General features: G+C 44.0%; 1 protein-coding gene and 1 long non-coding RNA gene across 8 annotated transcripts in view; one reads left to right on the forward strand and one right to left on the reverse strand.

Moving 5' to 3' along the window:
• Nucleotides 1-17,860, forward strand: part of MTR (5-methyltetrahydrofolate-homocysteine methyltransferase) — a 105,044-nt gene that overhangs the window by 40,671 nt on the left and 46,513 nt on the right. For all 7 annotated transcript variants that reach the window (XM_004774785.3, XM_045087353.1, XM_045087352.1 and 4 more), the window contains 2 exons: nt 4,117-4,257; nt 6,686-6,871. In XM_004774785.3, coding sequence (XP_004774842.1) covers nt 4,117-4,257; nt 6,686-6,871 — 327 coding nt within the window. The remainder of the gene's footprint in view (nt 1-4,116; nt 4,258-6,685; nt 6,872-17,860) is intronic.
• Nucleotides 8,682-14,962, reverse strand: LOC123393984. The gene is made up of 5 exons (XR_006608792.1): nt 14,775-14,962; nt 10,587-10,667; nt 9,878-10,428; nt 9,567-9,794; nt 8,682-9,147 (listed from the first exon to the last, which is right to left on the reverse strand). It is a non-coding gene; the product is annotated as an uncharacterized LOC123393984 (long non-coding RNA).

Here is a 17,860-nt window from a genome sequence, read left to right on the forward strand (position 1 = left end):
TCATCTCCTGCTGGGCTTAGGGTTTCTTTCTTGTTCTTTCTCCAGCTCCTTTAGGTGTAGGGTTAGGTTGTGTACCCGAGACCTTTCTTGTTTCTTGAGAAAGGCTTGTACCGCTATGTATTTTCCTCTCAGGACTGCCTTTGTTGTGTCCCACAGATTTTGAACCGTTGTGTTTTCATTATCATTTGTTTCCATGAATTTTTTCAATTCTTCTTCAATTTCCTGGTTGACCCATTCATTTTTTAGAAGGATGCTGTTTAGTCTCCATGTATTTGGTTTCTTTCCAAATTTCCTCTTGTGATTGAGTTCTGGCTTCAGCGCACTGTGGTCTGAAAATACGCAGGGAATGATCCCAATCTTTTAATACCGGTTGAGACCTGATTTATGACCCAGGATGTGGTCTATTTTGGAGAATGTTTCATGTGCACTAGAGAAGAATGTGTATTCTGTCATTTTGGGATGGAATGTTCTGAATATATCTGTGATTTCCATCTGGTCTAGTGTGCCATTTAAGGCCTTTATTTCCTTGGTGATCTTTTGTTTAGATGATCTGTCCATTTCAGTGAGGGGAGTGTTAAAGTCCCCTACTATTATTTTATTATTGTCTATGTATTTCTTTGATTTTGTTATTAATTGGTTTATATAGTAGGCTGTTTCCATGTTAGGAGCATAGATTTTTAAAATTGTTAGGTCTTCTTGTTGGACAGACCCTTTGAGTATGATACAGTGTCCTTCCTCATCTCTTAATTATAGTCTTTGGCTTAAAATCTAATTGATCTGATATAAGGATTGCCACCCCAGCTTTCCTCTGATGTCCATTAGCATGGTACATTGTTTTCCACCCCCTCACTTTAAATCTGGGGAGGTATCTTCGGGTCTAAAATGAGTTTCTTTTGGCAGCATATTGATAGGTTTTGTTTTTTTTATCCATTCTGATACCCTCTGTCTTTTGATTGGGGCATTTAGCCCATTAACATTCAGGATAACTATTGAGAGGTATGAATTTAGTGCCATTGTATTGCCTGTAAGGTGACTGTTACTGTATATTGTGTCTGTTTCTTTCTGATATACTACTTTTAGGGTCTCTCTTTGCTTAGAGGACCCCTTTCAATATTTTCTGTAAAGCTGGTTTGGTGTTTGCAAATTCTTTCAGTTTTTGTTTGTCCTGGAAGCTTTTTATCTCTTCTTCTATTTTCAATGATAGCCTAGCTGGATATAGTATTCTTGGCTGCATGTTTTTCTCGTTTATGAATATATCAAGAATGTATCATGAATATATCATGCCAGTTCTTTCTGGCCTGCCAGGTCTCTGTGGATAAGTCCGCTGCCAACCTAATGTTTTTACCCTTGTATGTTATAGACTTTTTTCCCGGACTGCTTTCAGGATTTTCTCTTTGTCACTAAGACTTGTAAATCTTACTATCAGGTGACGGGGTGTGGACCTATTTTTATTGATTTTGAGGGGCATTCTTTGCAAATCCTGGATTTTGATGTTTGTTCCCTTTGCCATATTAGGGAAATTCTCTACAGTAATTCTGTCCAATTTACCTTCTGCTCCCCTCTCTCTTTCTTCTTCTTCTGGAATCCCAATTATTCTAATGTTGTGTCTTCTTATGGTGTCACTTATCTCTCGAATTCTCCCCTCATGGTCCAGTAGCTGTTTTCCCTTTTTTGCTCAGCTACTTTATTCTCTGTCATTTGGTCTTCTATGTCTCTAATTCTTTCTTCTGCCTCATTTATCCTAGTAGTGAGAGCCTCCATTTTTTTATTGCACCTCATTAATAGCTTTTTTGATTTCAACTTGGTTAGATTTTAGTTCTTTTATTTTTTCAGAAAGGGCTTTTATATCTCCCGAGAGGGTTTCTCTATCTTCCATGCCTTTTTCGAGCCTGGCTAGAACCTTGAGAATCATCATTCTGAACTCTAGATCTGTCATTTTACCAATGTCAGTATTGATTAGGTGTCCAGCCTTTGGTACTGCCTCTTACTCTTTTTTTTGTGGTGAGTTTTTCCACCTTGTCATTTTGTCCAGATAGGATTTGCTTTCTCCTCCTCTGGAATTCAGCTGTTCTCCTTGGTGAGTGAAGTTGGTCTTGGCTGGGTTTCTTGTTGATGTTCTGGGGGAGGCGCCTGTTGTAGTGATTCTCAAGTGTCTTTACCGGAGGTGGAATTGCCCCACCCTTACCAGGGCCAGGCTAAGTAATCCGCTCTGGTTCGCTTTCAGGAGCTTTTGTTCCCTGAGCACTTTAGTAGCGCTCCGGAGGACGGGAATAATAATAGCGGCCTCCCAATCTCTGGCCCAGAGGAGCCGAGTTCGGGGTCCCGCGCCTCAGTGCGCCCTCACAGAAAAGTGCCCAATCGCTCCCGTCTCCCTGGCCTCTGGAGAAAAGCGCTTGGAGAAAAGCGCTCAATCACTTGGGCTTGTAGAAAAGCGCTTGGTCGCTTCTGCCTCCTTGGCCTCTGGTCACGCTTGGAGAAAAGTGCTCTGTTACTTCGGTCTCCCTGGCCTTCAGCCACGCGCTTGGAGAATAGTGTTCAGTCACTCACTCAGTCTTCCTGGCCTCTGGCCACGCTCTGAGCTCACCTAGCCTGTGCCTGGTTCAAGGTAACCCCGAGCTGAGAGCTCACTCCTCAGCTTTGTTGATGTAGCCGGCTTCCCCGCTCTAATACCTACGAGCTCTGCAACACTCAGACACCCCCCAGTTCTTCTGTGACCCCGCGGGACCTGGGGTTACACTGACCCCGCCTGGGCTTCCCCCTGGTTTAGCCTCTGAAGTGATGTCCCTCAGTGGAGCAGACTTTTAAAAGTTCTGATTTTGTGCTCTGTTGTTCTGTTGCTCTGCTGCTTGTCCGGAGCCGACCCCTCCCGCTGTGGTCTATCTTCCTGTTGCTTTGGATTCACTTCTCCACAGGTCCTACCTTTCAGAAAGTGAGTGATCGATTTTCTGTTTCTAGAATTGTTGCTCTTCTTCTCTTCGAGTTCCCGTTGGATTTGTAGGTGTTTGCAATGGTTAGATAAGCTATCTAGCTGATCTCCCGCTACCTGATGTCGTCTCAGCCTGCTACTTCTCTGCCAACTTGACTCCTCCCTCCCTTATTTATTTTATTACATGACAAAACATACAGTGCAGACCTAAAATGAACCCTGTTTTATCAGTTAGAAAGCATTATGGAACATGTATATTTTGCCCAGTCTTGTTCAGAGGAGATCAGGAGAAACCTAAGACCTTTCAGAGTTCCAAACACTTACACTCTATTTTGAGGAATAAGCTGATATGAAATCCTGAGGAAATGATATTCTCATAAACCAAGTTGATGTAATGATCACAGTTGTTACAGAAGTTATAGAAGCAGCAGGGCGTTGTGGAAGAAACAGTGTTTCCCTCCCAAAGTATGCTCTCTGGAACCCTGAGCCAACAAGATTATTCCTTCAGTGATCACCAGTGAGAAATGCTACATATTCTCTTCTTGGATATTCACAGTGTGAAACAGTGTATTAATGGATTTGAAAAGCCTTCCAGTATAAAAACCTGCTGGATTTTATTTACCTCGTAGTTCACATAACTCTTACTAATGGCCTACAACACACTTTGCATGTCTTGGCAAACACAAGAGTCACAGAAATTTTGGATAGTTTCTCTGGCTTTTTTGGGAGGAGCTAGGGCTTGAGCTGGGTCCTGAACAGTATAGAAGGGAAGGGGATTGTATCCCAAGCAGCGGGGATGACGTGATCTGTGGCCCTGAAGTGGAAACACACATGGCTTGGTGAGGGGAACCGGGAGGGGAGGATTGGGGCATTCAGTTAGGTGAGGCGACAGGGTCCGGTCACAGAAGGCCTTGAACGCCAGGCTGGGGAGTTGAGCTTCTTTATTTACGGCAGGAAGACAGAGCCTTGGTGGATTCTGAGTCCTGACTGACATGAGGGAGGAGATGTGCAAGGAAGGCCAGTCGTCAGACTATGATGATGGATGGGAGGAGAGCTGGCGCAGACTCGAGGAGGCTGGTTCGCCCAGTCTTATTTGAACGGACTGCAGGAGGGGGGCGGGTGGGAATAAATTGGGTAGCTTTCTCTTGAGTCACCTTCTCCTAATGGTGCCTCATCTGGTGTTCCCTCAGGAAGCACTGACCATTGCCAAAGTGCAGGTGGAAATGGGAGCGCAGGTGTTGGATATCAACATGGATGATGGCATGCTGGATGGTTCGAGTGCCATGACCAGATTTTGCAACTTCATTGCTTCCGAGCCCGACATTGCCAAGGTTGTACAAAATGAGATTTATGTGCCCTCATCTGTCACTCTAACTTTGTCACTTGCCCCAGGGATCTGTCATCTCACACCCTGGTGTTCTGTTTTCCCACAGTGAAAGCCCAGTGGTTTCTGTTTGTCACTTTGTTCCCTGATGGCAGCCTTTCAGTGTAAACCAGAGCTGTGACCTCAGCTCAGCTGTTTCCAAGGTTTCTGGATTGAGTTTCCTCTGATGTCTGGATGGACTAAGAACCTGCTTCCCACGTCTGAAGGATACACTTGCCCATTGCTACCAGGATGTTAGCTCCATTCCAGGCACAGGGACCCTCAGGCAGTTCTTCCTTATTGTGGGAGGAAGAAACCTTCTGGGGTTTATCAGAGTTAACAGAACTATAAAATTAGATTAAATGTAAATAGTATGTGTCAGCTTTTACATTTATTCTTTAAAAGATGAAAGTTAACTTGTATGTCCAATTTTTAAAAAAAATTTTTGGGTGGATTCTAAAATCCTTAAAATTTTTACTTCATTTCTTTACTATTGAATTTGTGATGAGAAGTGATTTGTGAAGTTTTTTTTTTTTTTTTTTTAAGATTTTATTTATTTATTTGACACAGAGAGATCACAAGTAGGCAGAAAGGGAGGCAGAGAGAGGGGGAAGCAGGCTCTTTGCTGGGCAGAGAGCCTGATGCAGGGCTCGATCCCAGGACCCCAGGATCATGACCTGAGTGCAAGGCAGAGGCTTAACCCACTGAGCCACCCAAGCACACCTGTGAAGTTCTTTTTTAAAGAAACTTCCTAGTGCTTTGAGAGATGGGGCTGTCAGTGTTTCATTAGGCCTTCAGCAAATGCTTAAGTTAGATGTCCCGTGATAAGCAGTGCATTAACCCGTCTTTCATTTGTGTCTTGAAAACTTCTCAGTAAAAAGCCTCATCACTCCCCTGGGAGTAAATACTTTGAGAATTTAAGATGCGGAGAAGCCAAATGACTTGTTCCGAGTCTGTCAGAATCAGAGGGGTAGAAGCTGTTCATCAGCCGAGTGGTGGGAAAGGGGCTCTGCCGGGAGTCGGACGTATCCTATGGTCAACTAACTGTTGACCATAGTTTCCTTTCTCCAGCCCGAAGTGGGAGCAGTCATTCTTGCTCTGCCTAACTCCGGAACCCTGCAGATGAAAGTGCCTCCACTATGAACAACTGTGTGTAACTTAAGACATTATTAATTACTCTTCTGATTGCTCCAGTAATTTTTTTTCCTTATCTTTCCTGGATTGGACCTCCTACCAAAATTTCTTAGAGACCAAATTATGAAGAGCTGGAGTCGAGCATAAAAAGGTGTGACTAGCACCGTTTCACCAGCAGAGCTGGGACACAAGACTCACCCAGAGCTTTAAAACATTGGCCTGGGATTGGCACTGGTACTTGATCCCTTTCCTTGCAAACCTGTTGTGACCAGTGCAGTACGAAAGGGTAGAATTGATGGACCCCTGGTCCCATTGTGCTCTCACCTTTGGAGATGGGGCCTGAGGAAGAGCAGAGCCTTTCAGAGAATTCTCCTGGCCCGCCCTCCCTGTGCCACAGGTGGGGTCTGGTGCCCCTGAAGCAGGCTTCTTTCATGGCACCTGTGCTCCTCTCCTGCCCTCCTGTCTCCCACACTTTAGGCCATTATTTGTTCAATTGTTTATCTTTATAAAGCTCAGGGAAGCCAGGGAGCCCCCTGCTCTGTCATTGCCCCCAAGTCTAGCGTGGGGCTTGAGGTAGTTGTCACTAAATATGTATTTATTGAGTGACTTAAGCAGCGGAGCTTAGATCGGCTGCCGTGTTTCATTTCTGTGCTTGACTCTAGTCCTGCTTCGAAACCCTTATTTCTACCCTCCCTGGAGCAGAGGCGTGAATGCATGGAGACCATTTAAAATGAACCTGTTCTCATCTGTGCATTTCAACTTTGTCCTTTGTTGTAGTTATATTCTTTTATTAAATATTATGTCTTTTCCTAAGAGTAAAATTTTATTTTATCTGGTCAGGAACTTGATTCTTTAAGGGGCAGATTGGATTTGAATAGGCCGGAGGGCTATTCCCGAGACTGTGAGGCCAAACGTTAATCCCGGAGTCAGATCTGGGATACCAGAATCCTGTTTGAGGTGTAGGCAGTGGAAGATGTAAACTGACGAAGAAGCCAGTGGACAGAGCTCAGTGATTTCATCCCGGTGTTCATCTGTGATCTTTGATTTTCGAATCCCGGGCTCCTGCGTGGGGTCCCTTGTAGGACTGGAATCACTCCAAGTGTTCTGGGCTTTAAAAGAACAAGTACATGCAGATCCTTTTTTCTGTCATGCTACTGTTATTCCCTGCATATGAAATAGGGACTGTTTGGGTGCCAGCTCGTGGAAGGGAATCCATGGTGACTTGCAATTTTCCTATGCTTCTTCCTGCCCCTCTGATGTAGGTGCCCTTGTGCATTGATTCTTCCAATTTCGCCGTGATTGAAGCTGGCTTGAAATGCTGCCAGGGAAAATGCATTGTCAACAGCATTAGCCTGAAGGAGGGAGAGGATGACTTCTTGGCGAAGGCTAGGAAAATTAAGAAGTTTGGAGCCGCTGTGGTAGTCATGGCTTTTGATGAAGAAGGGCAGGTGAGTGATTTCTTTGGACCTGGCTCTGTGGCATTCCCCGGGTGAGACAGAGCACTGGAGGAGAACAGAGTCTGAAAACTGTGTAAACATAAACGTCATATGTGTATACATACACGTACAGACACTTGTGCCCATGTATGTATGTGAAAACTGTATGTGTAGTAAAATCATTAGATCGATGGAGAAAGGAGTAGTCGGTAAATGCTATTAGAATGACTGGCTGTGCATTTGAGAGAAAATAAAGCAAAGCCCTATTCCCTCACCATCTACTAAAGTTGAGTCTACGTCAATGAACAATCTAAACTTGTGAAACAAAATTCTGAAGAGTATATCGACAAATATCTAAACTGGGGAAGCCAGAGGGAAAATTAACAGAGCTCTCCACATGGCAATGTAATACTTTCTCTGGTGAAGGGCACGGTATTATCTGCAACATGAGAGTTGCAGCGAGTTAATATCCCTCATGTGCAGCAGTTCTGTAAATCAGAAAACAAAGCAGCCAGATCAACCCAAAAGAAGGTAAAGGAAATGAAGAAGCACCTTTTGGAAAAAGAAATACAAATAGCCAATAAACCCATGAGAAGAAGGGGGAAAAAACCCTATGAGAAGATACTATATGTTGTAATGACTAAAGATAGGAAAAAGGAAGCATTAATGACATGTTTGCTTCTTTCAGCAAAGAGAAGAAAAAGTAAAAGATTAACCCAGGGGTGCCTGGGTGGCTCAGTGGGTTAAAGCCTCCTTTGGCTCAGGTCATGGTCTCAGGGTCCTGGGATCAGCCTCTCTGCTCAGCGGGGAGCCTGCTTCCTCTCTCTCTCTGTGTCTGCCTCTCTGATTAATTGTGATCTCTGTCAAATAAATAAATAAAATCTTTAAAAAAAAAAAAAAGATTGACGCGGGGCACCTCTCACAAGATCTCTGCCCTCGGAGTCAGGGAGGGGCGATGGGAAACTTCAGACATAATGATAGTTCACGAAAGGGATGGGCGTGCAGTAATTATAGTGTTTTTTTAAAAAGATTTATTAATTTTAGAGAGAGAAAATGTGAATAGGGGAGGGGCAGAGGGGCAGAATCCTCATGGCAGACTCCCCATTGAGTAGAGCCTGACCCTGGGTGATCTTATGACCCTGAGACCATGATCTGAGCTGAAACCAAGAATCAAATGCTCAACTGACTGAGCCCCCCAGGCACCGCTGTTAGTACTATCTACCTTATATGACTTTTATAACTATTTTTGTATCTGTTCAATATTTTTTAAAAAACAATGAAGAAACTCCATTCCTTGTGAATCAGCCCCCTCTGGGAATCTCATAATAAGTTGTTACGTAAGGGTATGTGTTCACACTTACTGTAGTCCTGCAGTAGCAAAAAATGGAAAGTAGTCTGGAAGTTCTTTAATAGGGGAAGGCTTAAATTTTTACTACATGCCACACAGAATACTGTATACCCTGTAAAAAGAGTGAGGTTATGGAACCATTAATACAATGTATTAAAAAATGGGAAAAAAGGTGACATGATTCTGGTTTTATTTAATAAGGAAAGAATTTTATGTGTGTATGTGTGTCTGCATAAGCAGAAAAAAAATTGCTAGTTAACTGGAGTGTAGGGATGGTTTCAGATGGGGACGTATATACTTCTTTTATATAATTGACAAGCGGTGGGATTATATGTCCTTTTTCTTTCTCTGCTTTTTGTATTTTTACAATAAAACTGTTTTTAACTAAAGGGTTATTGTATTTGTACAAAAGATGTATTTTCATCAGAAGAGAAATTCAGATAATCCAGAAATGTGCAGAAAAGAGACTTTTGATAATGAACAGGTATTGCACCTTTTTACTCATACCAAGCAGGCACAGTTCACATATTAAATCAGCTTTTCCTCCCAACGTATAAACGTTGGGTGTGTATGATTATTATTTTTGTATTGCATGCACTTGAGTCCCTGTTGTCACACGGGTAGCAAGCAGTAGTTGCTAGGGTTTGAGCCGAGATCTGCTCTTCTTCAGCACAGTGAAGTGACAGTTGTTTCTGGTTTTTTAGTAGAATAAATGCGATCAGCAAATATGCTGATTCATTCAGCCCTTTACCCCTGTGCCGTGGCTGTCCTCATCTGTTCTTGGAAGCGGGGCTGCTAGGTCAAAGGGTGTGCACGTGGAACACTGGGGGCCCACGCTGTTAAATCGTGCTTCTGCAAAGTTGGTACCCAGCCCTCCTCCTCTGGTAGTTCAGTGTGGTGGGACCTCTTGATACAATTTTTATTTTTCTCTCGGATGTCCCTGTGGGGAGTTACAGAGACAAATAGTTCTGTGTGGCTCTTAATGGAAAACAGAAGCCCGCAGCCCTCTAGACTCCCAGATGCACCTGCCATCAACTTTGTGATCCTCTCCGTGTAGCATTTACCTCCTTATCTCCAAATCCCAGTGTCGGCTGTTACTCATTGCCTCTGTAGTGGCGACGGATTTGGCGTTTTTACTCTCGGCTCCCCCCACTTCACACATCTTTCCTTTACTCCCCCACCCTCCCAATATAGTTCATTTTCGTTGTAACTATTTTCAGTGCCCGTATCACTGAGCAGCGTACGGGCTGAGACAGAGTGTGCCAGCTCCTTGTCCTTTCCTGCACCCTGAGAGCAGGACTGTCTGTCTGCCTTGTTTCTTAACAGATTGTTAGTTCAGAATACCCCATGCTTGTGTACCTTTCCAGTATCCAGCCTATCCTGGCGCGCTCAGTAGACGGCCATTTTGATTTCTTGAAGAATTTCCCTCCTTCTCTTCTGACACAGTCTGGAAGGTTGTAGGCCAGCTGCCCAGCTGGCCCCTCAGCCATCATCCCAGGGATTCTTCTCGCCCCTGTCTTGGGTTTTTAGATCTCATAAGGAGATCTAGGCTTAATCTCTTATTTGGTCAAGTGTGTCCTCTGTCAGCTGTCCAGGAAAGAAAACATGACAGTAAATATTTTTGAAATCTTACATGTCTGAAAGTGGCTGTATTCTACTTGGACACTTACTAGATAATTGTATGGGTCTTAGAGGTACAAGCTTGAAATCATTTTGAATTGTTTTCTAGTTTCCATGGTGCTCTTCGAACCTGTGGTTCTTTTTTGCAAGACCTATTTAGTTTCCCATTTTCTGGATGCTTTTTGGACCTTCTGTGTCCACGGTGTTCTGAAATCATTTGATGATGAGCCCTTTCATTGGGGAAACTTGTGACCACAGTGTGGCAAGTCTTCTGGAGTGGTTTTTTTCTTCTCTTTTGACATGTGCGGCATTCAGATACTAGATGTTTTGGAAAGCTTGCCTAATTTGCTTTTCCTTCCTGTTTTTTCGGCTCTAGCATTTTGCTTTGCTCAGTGTGAGATTTCTGCACCTACATTTATTCTCCAAATCCTCTGCTGAGTCTTTCTTCTTTTGCCAGGAGCTCTTTTTTGTTGTTGTTGTTGTTGCTGTTATCCAAGTGTTCTTTTAAAAATTGATATGGAAATCTGTTATTGTTTGATGGAAGCAGATGCCAGCCTTAATTCTTTAAAATATATCTTGAGCACCTGGTGCATGCCAGGTCCTGGGGAGATAGCAGGGAAAAACATAGTCTCTGTCCTTGTTTAGTTGATAAACAAGGGCAAAGGGAGTAAGAAACAGAAAACACAGATCACACACATCATCTGACCCATATAGATATATGTGGATAAACTTGGGAATAACTTGGGAATAACTTTGTACCTGGATGGGATTTAAAGCAGGGAGGTGACTGTAGAGCAGAGGTCCTGGGACCATGGCATCTTGGAGCTGCAGTGCTTGGGGCTGGGGAGAAAAGGAGACACCATCATCAGAAGAAGAATTTGAGGAAGAGCAGCCTCTTTGGCAGGAGAGGAACCAGAAGACAGGGTTCACTTGGAAGCCAAGAGAAGAACAAGCTTCGAGAAAGGCATGAGGAGCTATTTTAAAGAGCTGTGGTAGATCAAGTTGGATGAGACAAAGAATTTATCAGTATTTAGAAATGGGGTAGTTTATGATCTTGCTGTACAGTCTCCAAGGAGATGAAAGCCCGATTGGAGTGGGTTCAAGAGGGACTAGGAGAACTGGAGGCAGCAGGTGTAAACAGCCTTTTCTGAGGCGTTTTGATGTAGAAGGGAACAGAGAAATAGTGTGGAAACTAGAGATGGCTAAGAAGTTAAGGAAGGGAATGTGTGTGTGTGTGTATGTGTGTGTGTGTGTGTGTGTGTGTGTGTGTAAGAGAGAGAGAAAGAGAGAGAGAGGGAGGATGAGTGATGTGATAGTCTGTGTCCAGAAGCTGATGATGAGAATGATCTGGTAGAGAGAGAGGGGGAACTGATGCACCAGAGAAAGGGGGCGTTTGCTAGGTCCGTGACCTTGTAGTTGGAGGGGGCCAGCAGTGAGCATGGTAGCGGAGCGGGATGCAGTTCGCTCCCACGTCGGGAGAGAAGGCGGAGTGAAAGAGGCACCCCGGGCGGTGTGCTGGTGGGAGTCCATAATTGCTTCTGTTTTCTCAGTGAAGTTAGCAAGCAAGGTCAGCTCTGAGAAAGAGAATGCAGTGTTGTGAGCTTTGCCTGTCTGTGCTGCTTCACTAGGAGTGTGAGGCAGGAACACTCCTGCGGGGTGTTGGTGGTGAGACCTGACTTCATTAATTTTTTTTTCAAATTTTAAATTCCACTATAGTTAGCACACAGTGGGACATTAATTTCAGGTGTGCAGTGTGGCGATCCACCAGTCCTCTCCTTCACCTGCTGCTCGTCCCAACCCATCACTGTGTCACTCATCTCCCCAGCCCCGCCCCTCTGGTGACCATCAGTTAATTCTCTGTAATTAAGGGTCTGTTTCTTGGTTTGCCTCTCTCTTTTTTCCTTTGCTCATTTGTTTCGTTTCTTAAATCTAGCTTCAGGAATTTTAAAGCCATGGAGGGGATGTATACTCTAATTGAAAACCACCTGCAGGGGGTATCTCAGTCCTCTTAGCGGCCAGCTGGGGTAGCTGTCATCCCATTTTACAGTGAGCCAAGGTCAAATGGCTAGGACATGCCAGAGCCAAGTTTGGATTCCTGCTCTGCCAGTGTGCAGACTTTTGCATGTTTCCAAGTTCTGTATAATCCCCATGCTTTATCTGTTAGCACCGCATAGTGTTTGATCCTGTCTGAGAACAGGCCTTCCCAATTTAGATTGGAATGTGATTATGAAGAAAAAGCAAGTGTAGGGAAAAAAATTTTAACTTGCTAGTTATGAAAGAGTGCACATTAGAGCAATATTAAGGTAGTGTTTTATCCATACTAAGTTAGTAGAAGCAAACTTAAAAATGATCAAGATCTGTGCTGGTCCAGCAGTAGTAAATAGAAAGCTTATTCATTCTAGAGCATAGACGGTCCTTTTGAAAGACACTATAATACCTGCCAAGAGACATAAAAATGTTCCTACCCTTTGTGCTAATGATCTCATTTCTGGGAAATTATCCCAATAAAAGAATTCAACAGCGTAAGAATGCTATATATGCAAAGATTTTTCATCAGCTTTACTGAAATGAAAACCAACCTAAATGCCCAACTGGAGAGAAATGCTGACTTAGATTACATCATTCTGTTAGAATATTATTCAGAGTATTCAGATTTAATTTTGAAGATTATGGAGCAGGATGACAGTGGTTATAAAATGTAAATAAAAATATAAAACCAAAATTATATATACACTGTGTATATGACTACGTAAAAACTACACTTGATAAAGACAGGCAGAAAATGCTGTAAAGGGAAGGAATTGCTAGAGTAAGGTGGTAAAACTGAAGATCCCTTTTATTTTATTTTAATTTTTAAAAATATTTTATTTATTTGACAGATCACAAGTAAGGGAGGCCCGCGGGGGGTTGGGGGGAAGCAGGCTCCCTGCTGAGCAGAGAGCCTGATGCGGGGTTCCATCCCAGGACCCTGAGATCATGACCTGAGCCAAAGGCAGAGGCTTTAACCCACTGAGCCAACCCGGCGCCCCTGAAGATCCCTTTTAAATGCTGCTTTTTCTATTATAAAATAATTTTTCTGTATGACTGTAGACCTAAACGTTCACTGAAGGATTGTGGTGAGCAGTTATAAAGAGCCAAATTACAAAGAGCAAAACAAAAAAATTCACGTATTTGCAAAAAAGCTCAGAAACCAACAACCCAGATATTTTGGTTTATAAAGGCATGTTTTCTGTCGATGAGCTCTTGTCACGCTTTTGGGTGTAACAGTCAGTTAAGAACCAGAATTCGCTTTGCGTGCATGACACGGTTGCTTCTTAGGAGAATGCAGCTCTCTCAGATGGAAACCACTGCTGCACCTGAGCAGAGCCGAGGAACTCATGCCTGCTTTTGTTGCACTACCTGGTTGCTGATTTCAGTTTACGTTTTTGATTTGTGTTGCAATGAAAACTGCCAGCTCAGCCATCGGTGGCAGAAGGGACTGGCCCTGGAACTTCTGCAATAAAGGGCGAACAAGGAAGCATTTCTCTGTCTTCTCTTGATGTTAGTGGTTTTGATCACCTATTATTTTCTTTTTTAAGATTTTATTTATTTATTTCGAGAGAGAGAGAACACAAGCGGGAGGAAGGGCAGAGGGAGAGGGAGAATTCTAAACAGATTCTCTGCTGAGTGTGGAGTCCGGTGCAGGGCTCTCTCTCCCAACCCTGAGATCATGACCTGAGCGGAAGTCAAGAACTGGATGCTTAACTGACTGAGCCGCCCAGGGGCCTCCCCCAGCCTCCGCCTGTTGTTTTAACTCTAACAAAATACTCAACACCTTTATCATTGAGATTTCTATGGGAAAGTAACTTTATTCCTACTCATTTAATTTTCCTTTTCTAATTGAAATTATTATTTTGTATGATAATTTTTGTTAATGTAAGATTTCTTGGTATAATTATCACATGATAGAATGGGATGTATCATTTTTGTTTGTGCCTGTGCAGACTGTATAAAAGAACAATCAGTATTCTGTAAATGCATCCATAATATTCAACACATTTTCTTATGTTAAAATGATTTGAGAAGTAATTTTCCAATTTATGGAGAAATAAAGCCCCATTGAGATACTGATTAAAATTTCATTAACCCTAGCCTAAAAATAATGCTATCTTGGCAATATTCAGGGTCGTCATACAGGAGCATGGTATGTCTTTCCATTTACTATTCATCAGGTTTTATAGTTGTTCTTAAATAGGAAATCTCAAGAACGTTCCCAGGTATTTTGTGTTGCTTTGTTGTTGTGATGGTGGTTGGATGATTTTTCCTTTCGTAAATATTTTTCCTTTGGTAGTGATTTTTTTAGATTTTTATTTGCTAATGGCCTCTTTTTTGAATTTAGATAAATTGATAGTGTTTTTCAGTTGAATTCCAGGGAATTCCAGGAAAATATGCACCATGGTATCATAAATAGTTCTAGGAAATGGAAGTAATAGTTTTTAACATTCCCTTTATTTTTACCCTGTTAAAGGCAGTTGGCCCACACCCAGGAGCTGATTCTCATATGTTCTTCTCTGACCTTCTGAAAATCCGACCTATATTTCTACATTTCAGGTGCCTCTTTTTTAGTGGCTCTAGAGAGGTCCCCATTCCCTGGCTAAGCTTACATGATTATTTCTGTTCTTGGGCCTTGCCTTATGAGATGGACTACAGATCATATATTATTTTTTAAAGTTTATTTATTTACTTAAGTAATCTCTAAACCCAGCATGGGCCTCCAGCTCAGAACCCTGAGATCAAGAGCTGCATGGTCCTCTGACTGAGCCAGCTGGGCACCCCGATCTTATATTCTTTGTAAGAAAGAGACTTCTCTAGATTACCTTTGGAGGAGGTCTGTGAGATATGTGAGGGATAGGGGACCTGCAGGCACTCAGTCCCAAGACCCCCACGGAGCCTGGGATGGTCACTGACCTCATAAGAATAACAGCTCAGCCTACAGTTGGCGTCTCTCCTCAGCTCAGGCTCCTGACTTCCCAGAACATGCCTGGCATTCCTCTTCATGAAAGAGAAGATTTTAATGGAGTCATGTACCTCCGTTAGGGTATGGTGCTTCTTCACCTGGGCACTTCTGAGTAGGGTTTTGCAGCAAGCAGCCTCTGCCTGAGGTTTCTAGGGGAAACAAAACATGGGTAGGATCACGATGGTGACCATGCAAATAAGCCTGGTTTCTGATTTCCTCATTTGCTGTGTCACCAGTGGTTACAACTGAGACCCTTTTCTCCTCCCTGCTGTGAGCACAGTGTGGAGAGCACATCTCAGGCTCTTTTCCCTGTCCAGCATCATGTCTGTTCCTGCCTGCTTCCCAGAGTCCCTGCTGGAATGTGAACTGTGCCAGGGGCACTACTTCCCTCTTTCAGGTGGAGAGCGAACCAACGGGCATTCCAGGTTGGCCTTGCTTTCCGGTGACCCCAGCTCACTCTCCTACTCTGCTCTAAATCTATTTATCTAATTATATTAGATAAATATTCAGCGTTTTTCCTTCTGACTTGTCGGTGCCCTCCTGATGGTGGCACAGACGTCCCTTTCCGTCACTGCTGTTGGGGACCTGGTGGCAGCAGAATGGGCCTCCTACGGCGTTCCCTGGCCCATGTGAAGCACATTCCCATGTGAAGCTCATTGGAACCTTTAATCTACCTCGTAATTGGTCTGGTGCTTTCCCTGTTCCTTGTCAGGCTGTGTTCCTGCAGGATCTCAGTATCTTCCCCCTTTTCTTTCTTTTCCTCCCAGTATCCACCTTGATGAGTCAATCAGAAATTGTCTTAAGTCTATCTTCTTTTTCCCGGAGTGTGGTATTCTGGCAAAGCCTGGCGGTTGGATTTCTTAACTAAAGCTTCTACTTGCTGGTGGCTGTCTAACTTTCTGAAGCTCAAGAGTAAACTGGGTAAATCGTAGAATCATAAAAGGTATTTATTCCGTCGTGATCCCCAGATTTGTGGTGTCATCTCTCAGGTTTTGTTACAGCTTCACCTGAGAAGGTGGCGCCTCACTGACCTGGCCTCCATCCCGTCTGTATGTTAGAAGCACTAGGGACTCCTAAAAATGCTGTTGCTTACATCTCTTCTCAAGATCCTGGTCTGTCTGGGTCTAGGGTGCGGTCCAGGTGTTAGTACACAAGCAAGAAGCCCTCCAGTGATAACGTGCACCCATGTTGAGAGCCCTTGCGAGTAGAGGAAGGCTCCCATTCTGTGCTTTCGTGGACCTCTCTTCGGGTCTGTGGGATCCTCAGGCATGACTAAGCCTCACCGATGGGTGTATCTCCTAACCCTAGCCGAGGAGCCCAACAAAGAAAAAGTTGGCAAATCTAATGTGATATGACCTGCTCCTGGCAGAGGCCTGTCCCCTGAAACTCTGTTCATTCTGAGATTCTTTTGTTCATCTGGCAGCAGGAGTTGTGTGTCTGTTAACGTGATAGGCACTCTGTTAGGTGCTACAGGAACAATCTGACAAGGCCCCATCATTCTGGGCCTGATAGTTGGTGATTCTGTTCTGGCCCTATGAAAGGATTCCTGTCCTGGGAGGACCCTCCTCCTTGTGGCTTGTGTGGTGGCTGGACTCTCCTGCTCGCCTATACAGAGCATACGTGGCCTGCCAAACGAGACCAGGTGTCCTTTATGACTTGGAGAAATGAGCAGGACCTTGATTTCTTGACCTACCAACCAAACTAGGCTCTAGGAAGCTCTAGTAGCTGCTGTAGGCCCAAACCCCTGTACCTTCTCTCTTAGGGATCTCAGCCAGGCCACTGAACCTGGAACCTTGAATCCTCACATGGCTCACTGGTGAAGGGTGAACCGAAGTTGAAGACTAAAGGCATCCCTGGGTGACTGCTTTCTTGTGGGCCCACATCTTGCTCTTACTTAACCTTGTTACTCTCACTAAAGGAGTAAGTAGGTTGTTAAAGAAATTTAGTTAAGGAAGATGAGAGAGCTTTCCACCTTGCCTAAAGCCTGGAGCATTAGGGCCCCAGAGCCCACTCCTGTCACCCTCTCCCTTGGCCCTTTGGTTTGCTATGCCCCAGGGGCACTGACCCTGCCAGGCAGAATCTAACCCCACCAGCTGCAGGAAGCAGGGAGACATTGGAGAATGAAAGGAACAGTTGAACGGATACCAGAGTAGGTGAGCTTGTTGGAAGCCTAGGTGTAAGAGTGAGCTTTTCGTGTAATTTGACTACTGTGTCTTTTTCTGGAAGGTGGGGCCTCCCTATAAACCCGGAGCTACAGCAGTGTCTCCCTATCTGTACACTTGCCTGGAGAACTGTCTCTGGGAGGTCAGTGTGTGCAAACAGGACCTGAGTCTTCCCCATGCACTCTATCCACTTCCAGCCACGGGCTCCCTCCTTCAGAGTAGTCAGTTTGGAAACTGAACACGCAATTCAGTGGTCTTGGCCACTTTTCCGGAACATTTTGCACGTCTGTTCAGAATTGTATGTGACTTAGTTTTTTGGAGCCACTCTAGTGCTAGCAAGTGTTCAGTTTTTCTTCAGATTTGTTTTTTTTAAAGAGTATTTATTTATTTACTTATTTGAGAGAGAACAGAGAAGGGAGAACATGAGGTGGGGGAGGGGCAGAGGGAGAGGGAGAAGCAGATTCCCGGCTGAGCAGGGAGCCAGATGCGGGACTCGATCCCAGCACCCAGGGATCATGACCTGTGTTGAAGGCAGATGCTTAATTGACTGAGCTACCCAGGTGCCCCAGATTTGATATTTATACAAGAAATCACTCAGAATGTAATTTGTTATGGAAGCCCTGGGTTGAGATTGTAAATTTGATCTGAAAGTCTCCTTGACAAAGTTCAGAAAGTGAGTAAAAGCAGCATGCGTTCTTTCATTCAGTGAATGGAATTGGGTGCCACCCTAGGCAGGCATGAGACTGTAGGCTTAGGGGATGGAGCAAGATGGGCATTCTGGCTCAACAAGGTAATAATAAATAATAAAACAGATAAAAAATAAGTTGCCAAATAAATGCAAGTTCTAGAAAGAGAGGTACCCTAAAGAAGACAGA

This window comes from Mustela putorius, unplaced genomic scaffold (genome assembly GCF_011764305.1).
Source record: "Mustela putorius furo isolate JIRA1106 unplaced genomic scaffold, ASM1176430v1.1 tig00001118_pilon_pilon_pilon, whole genome shotgun sequence".
NCBI lineage: Eukaryota > Metazoa > Chordata > Mammalia > Carnivora > Mustelidae > Mustela > Mustela putorius.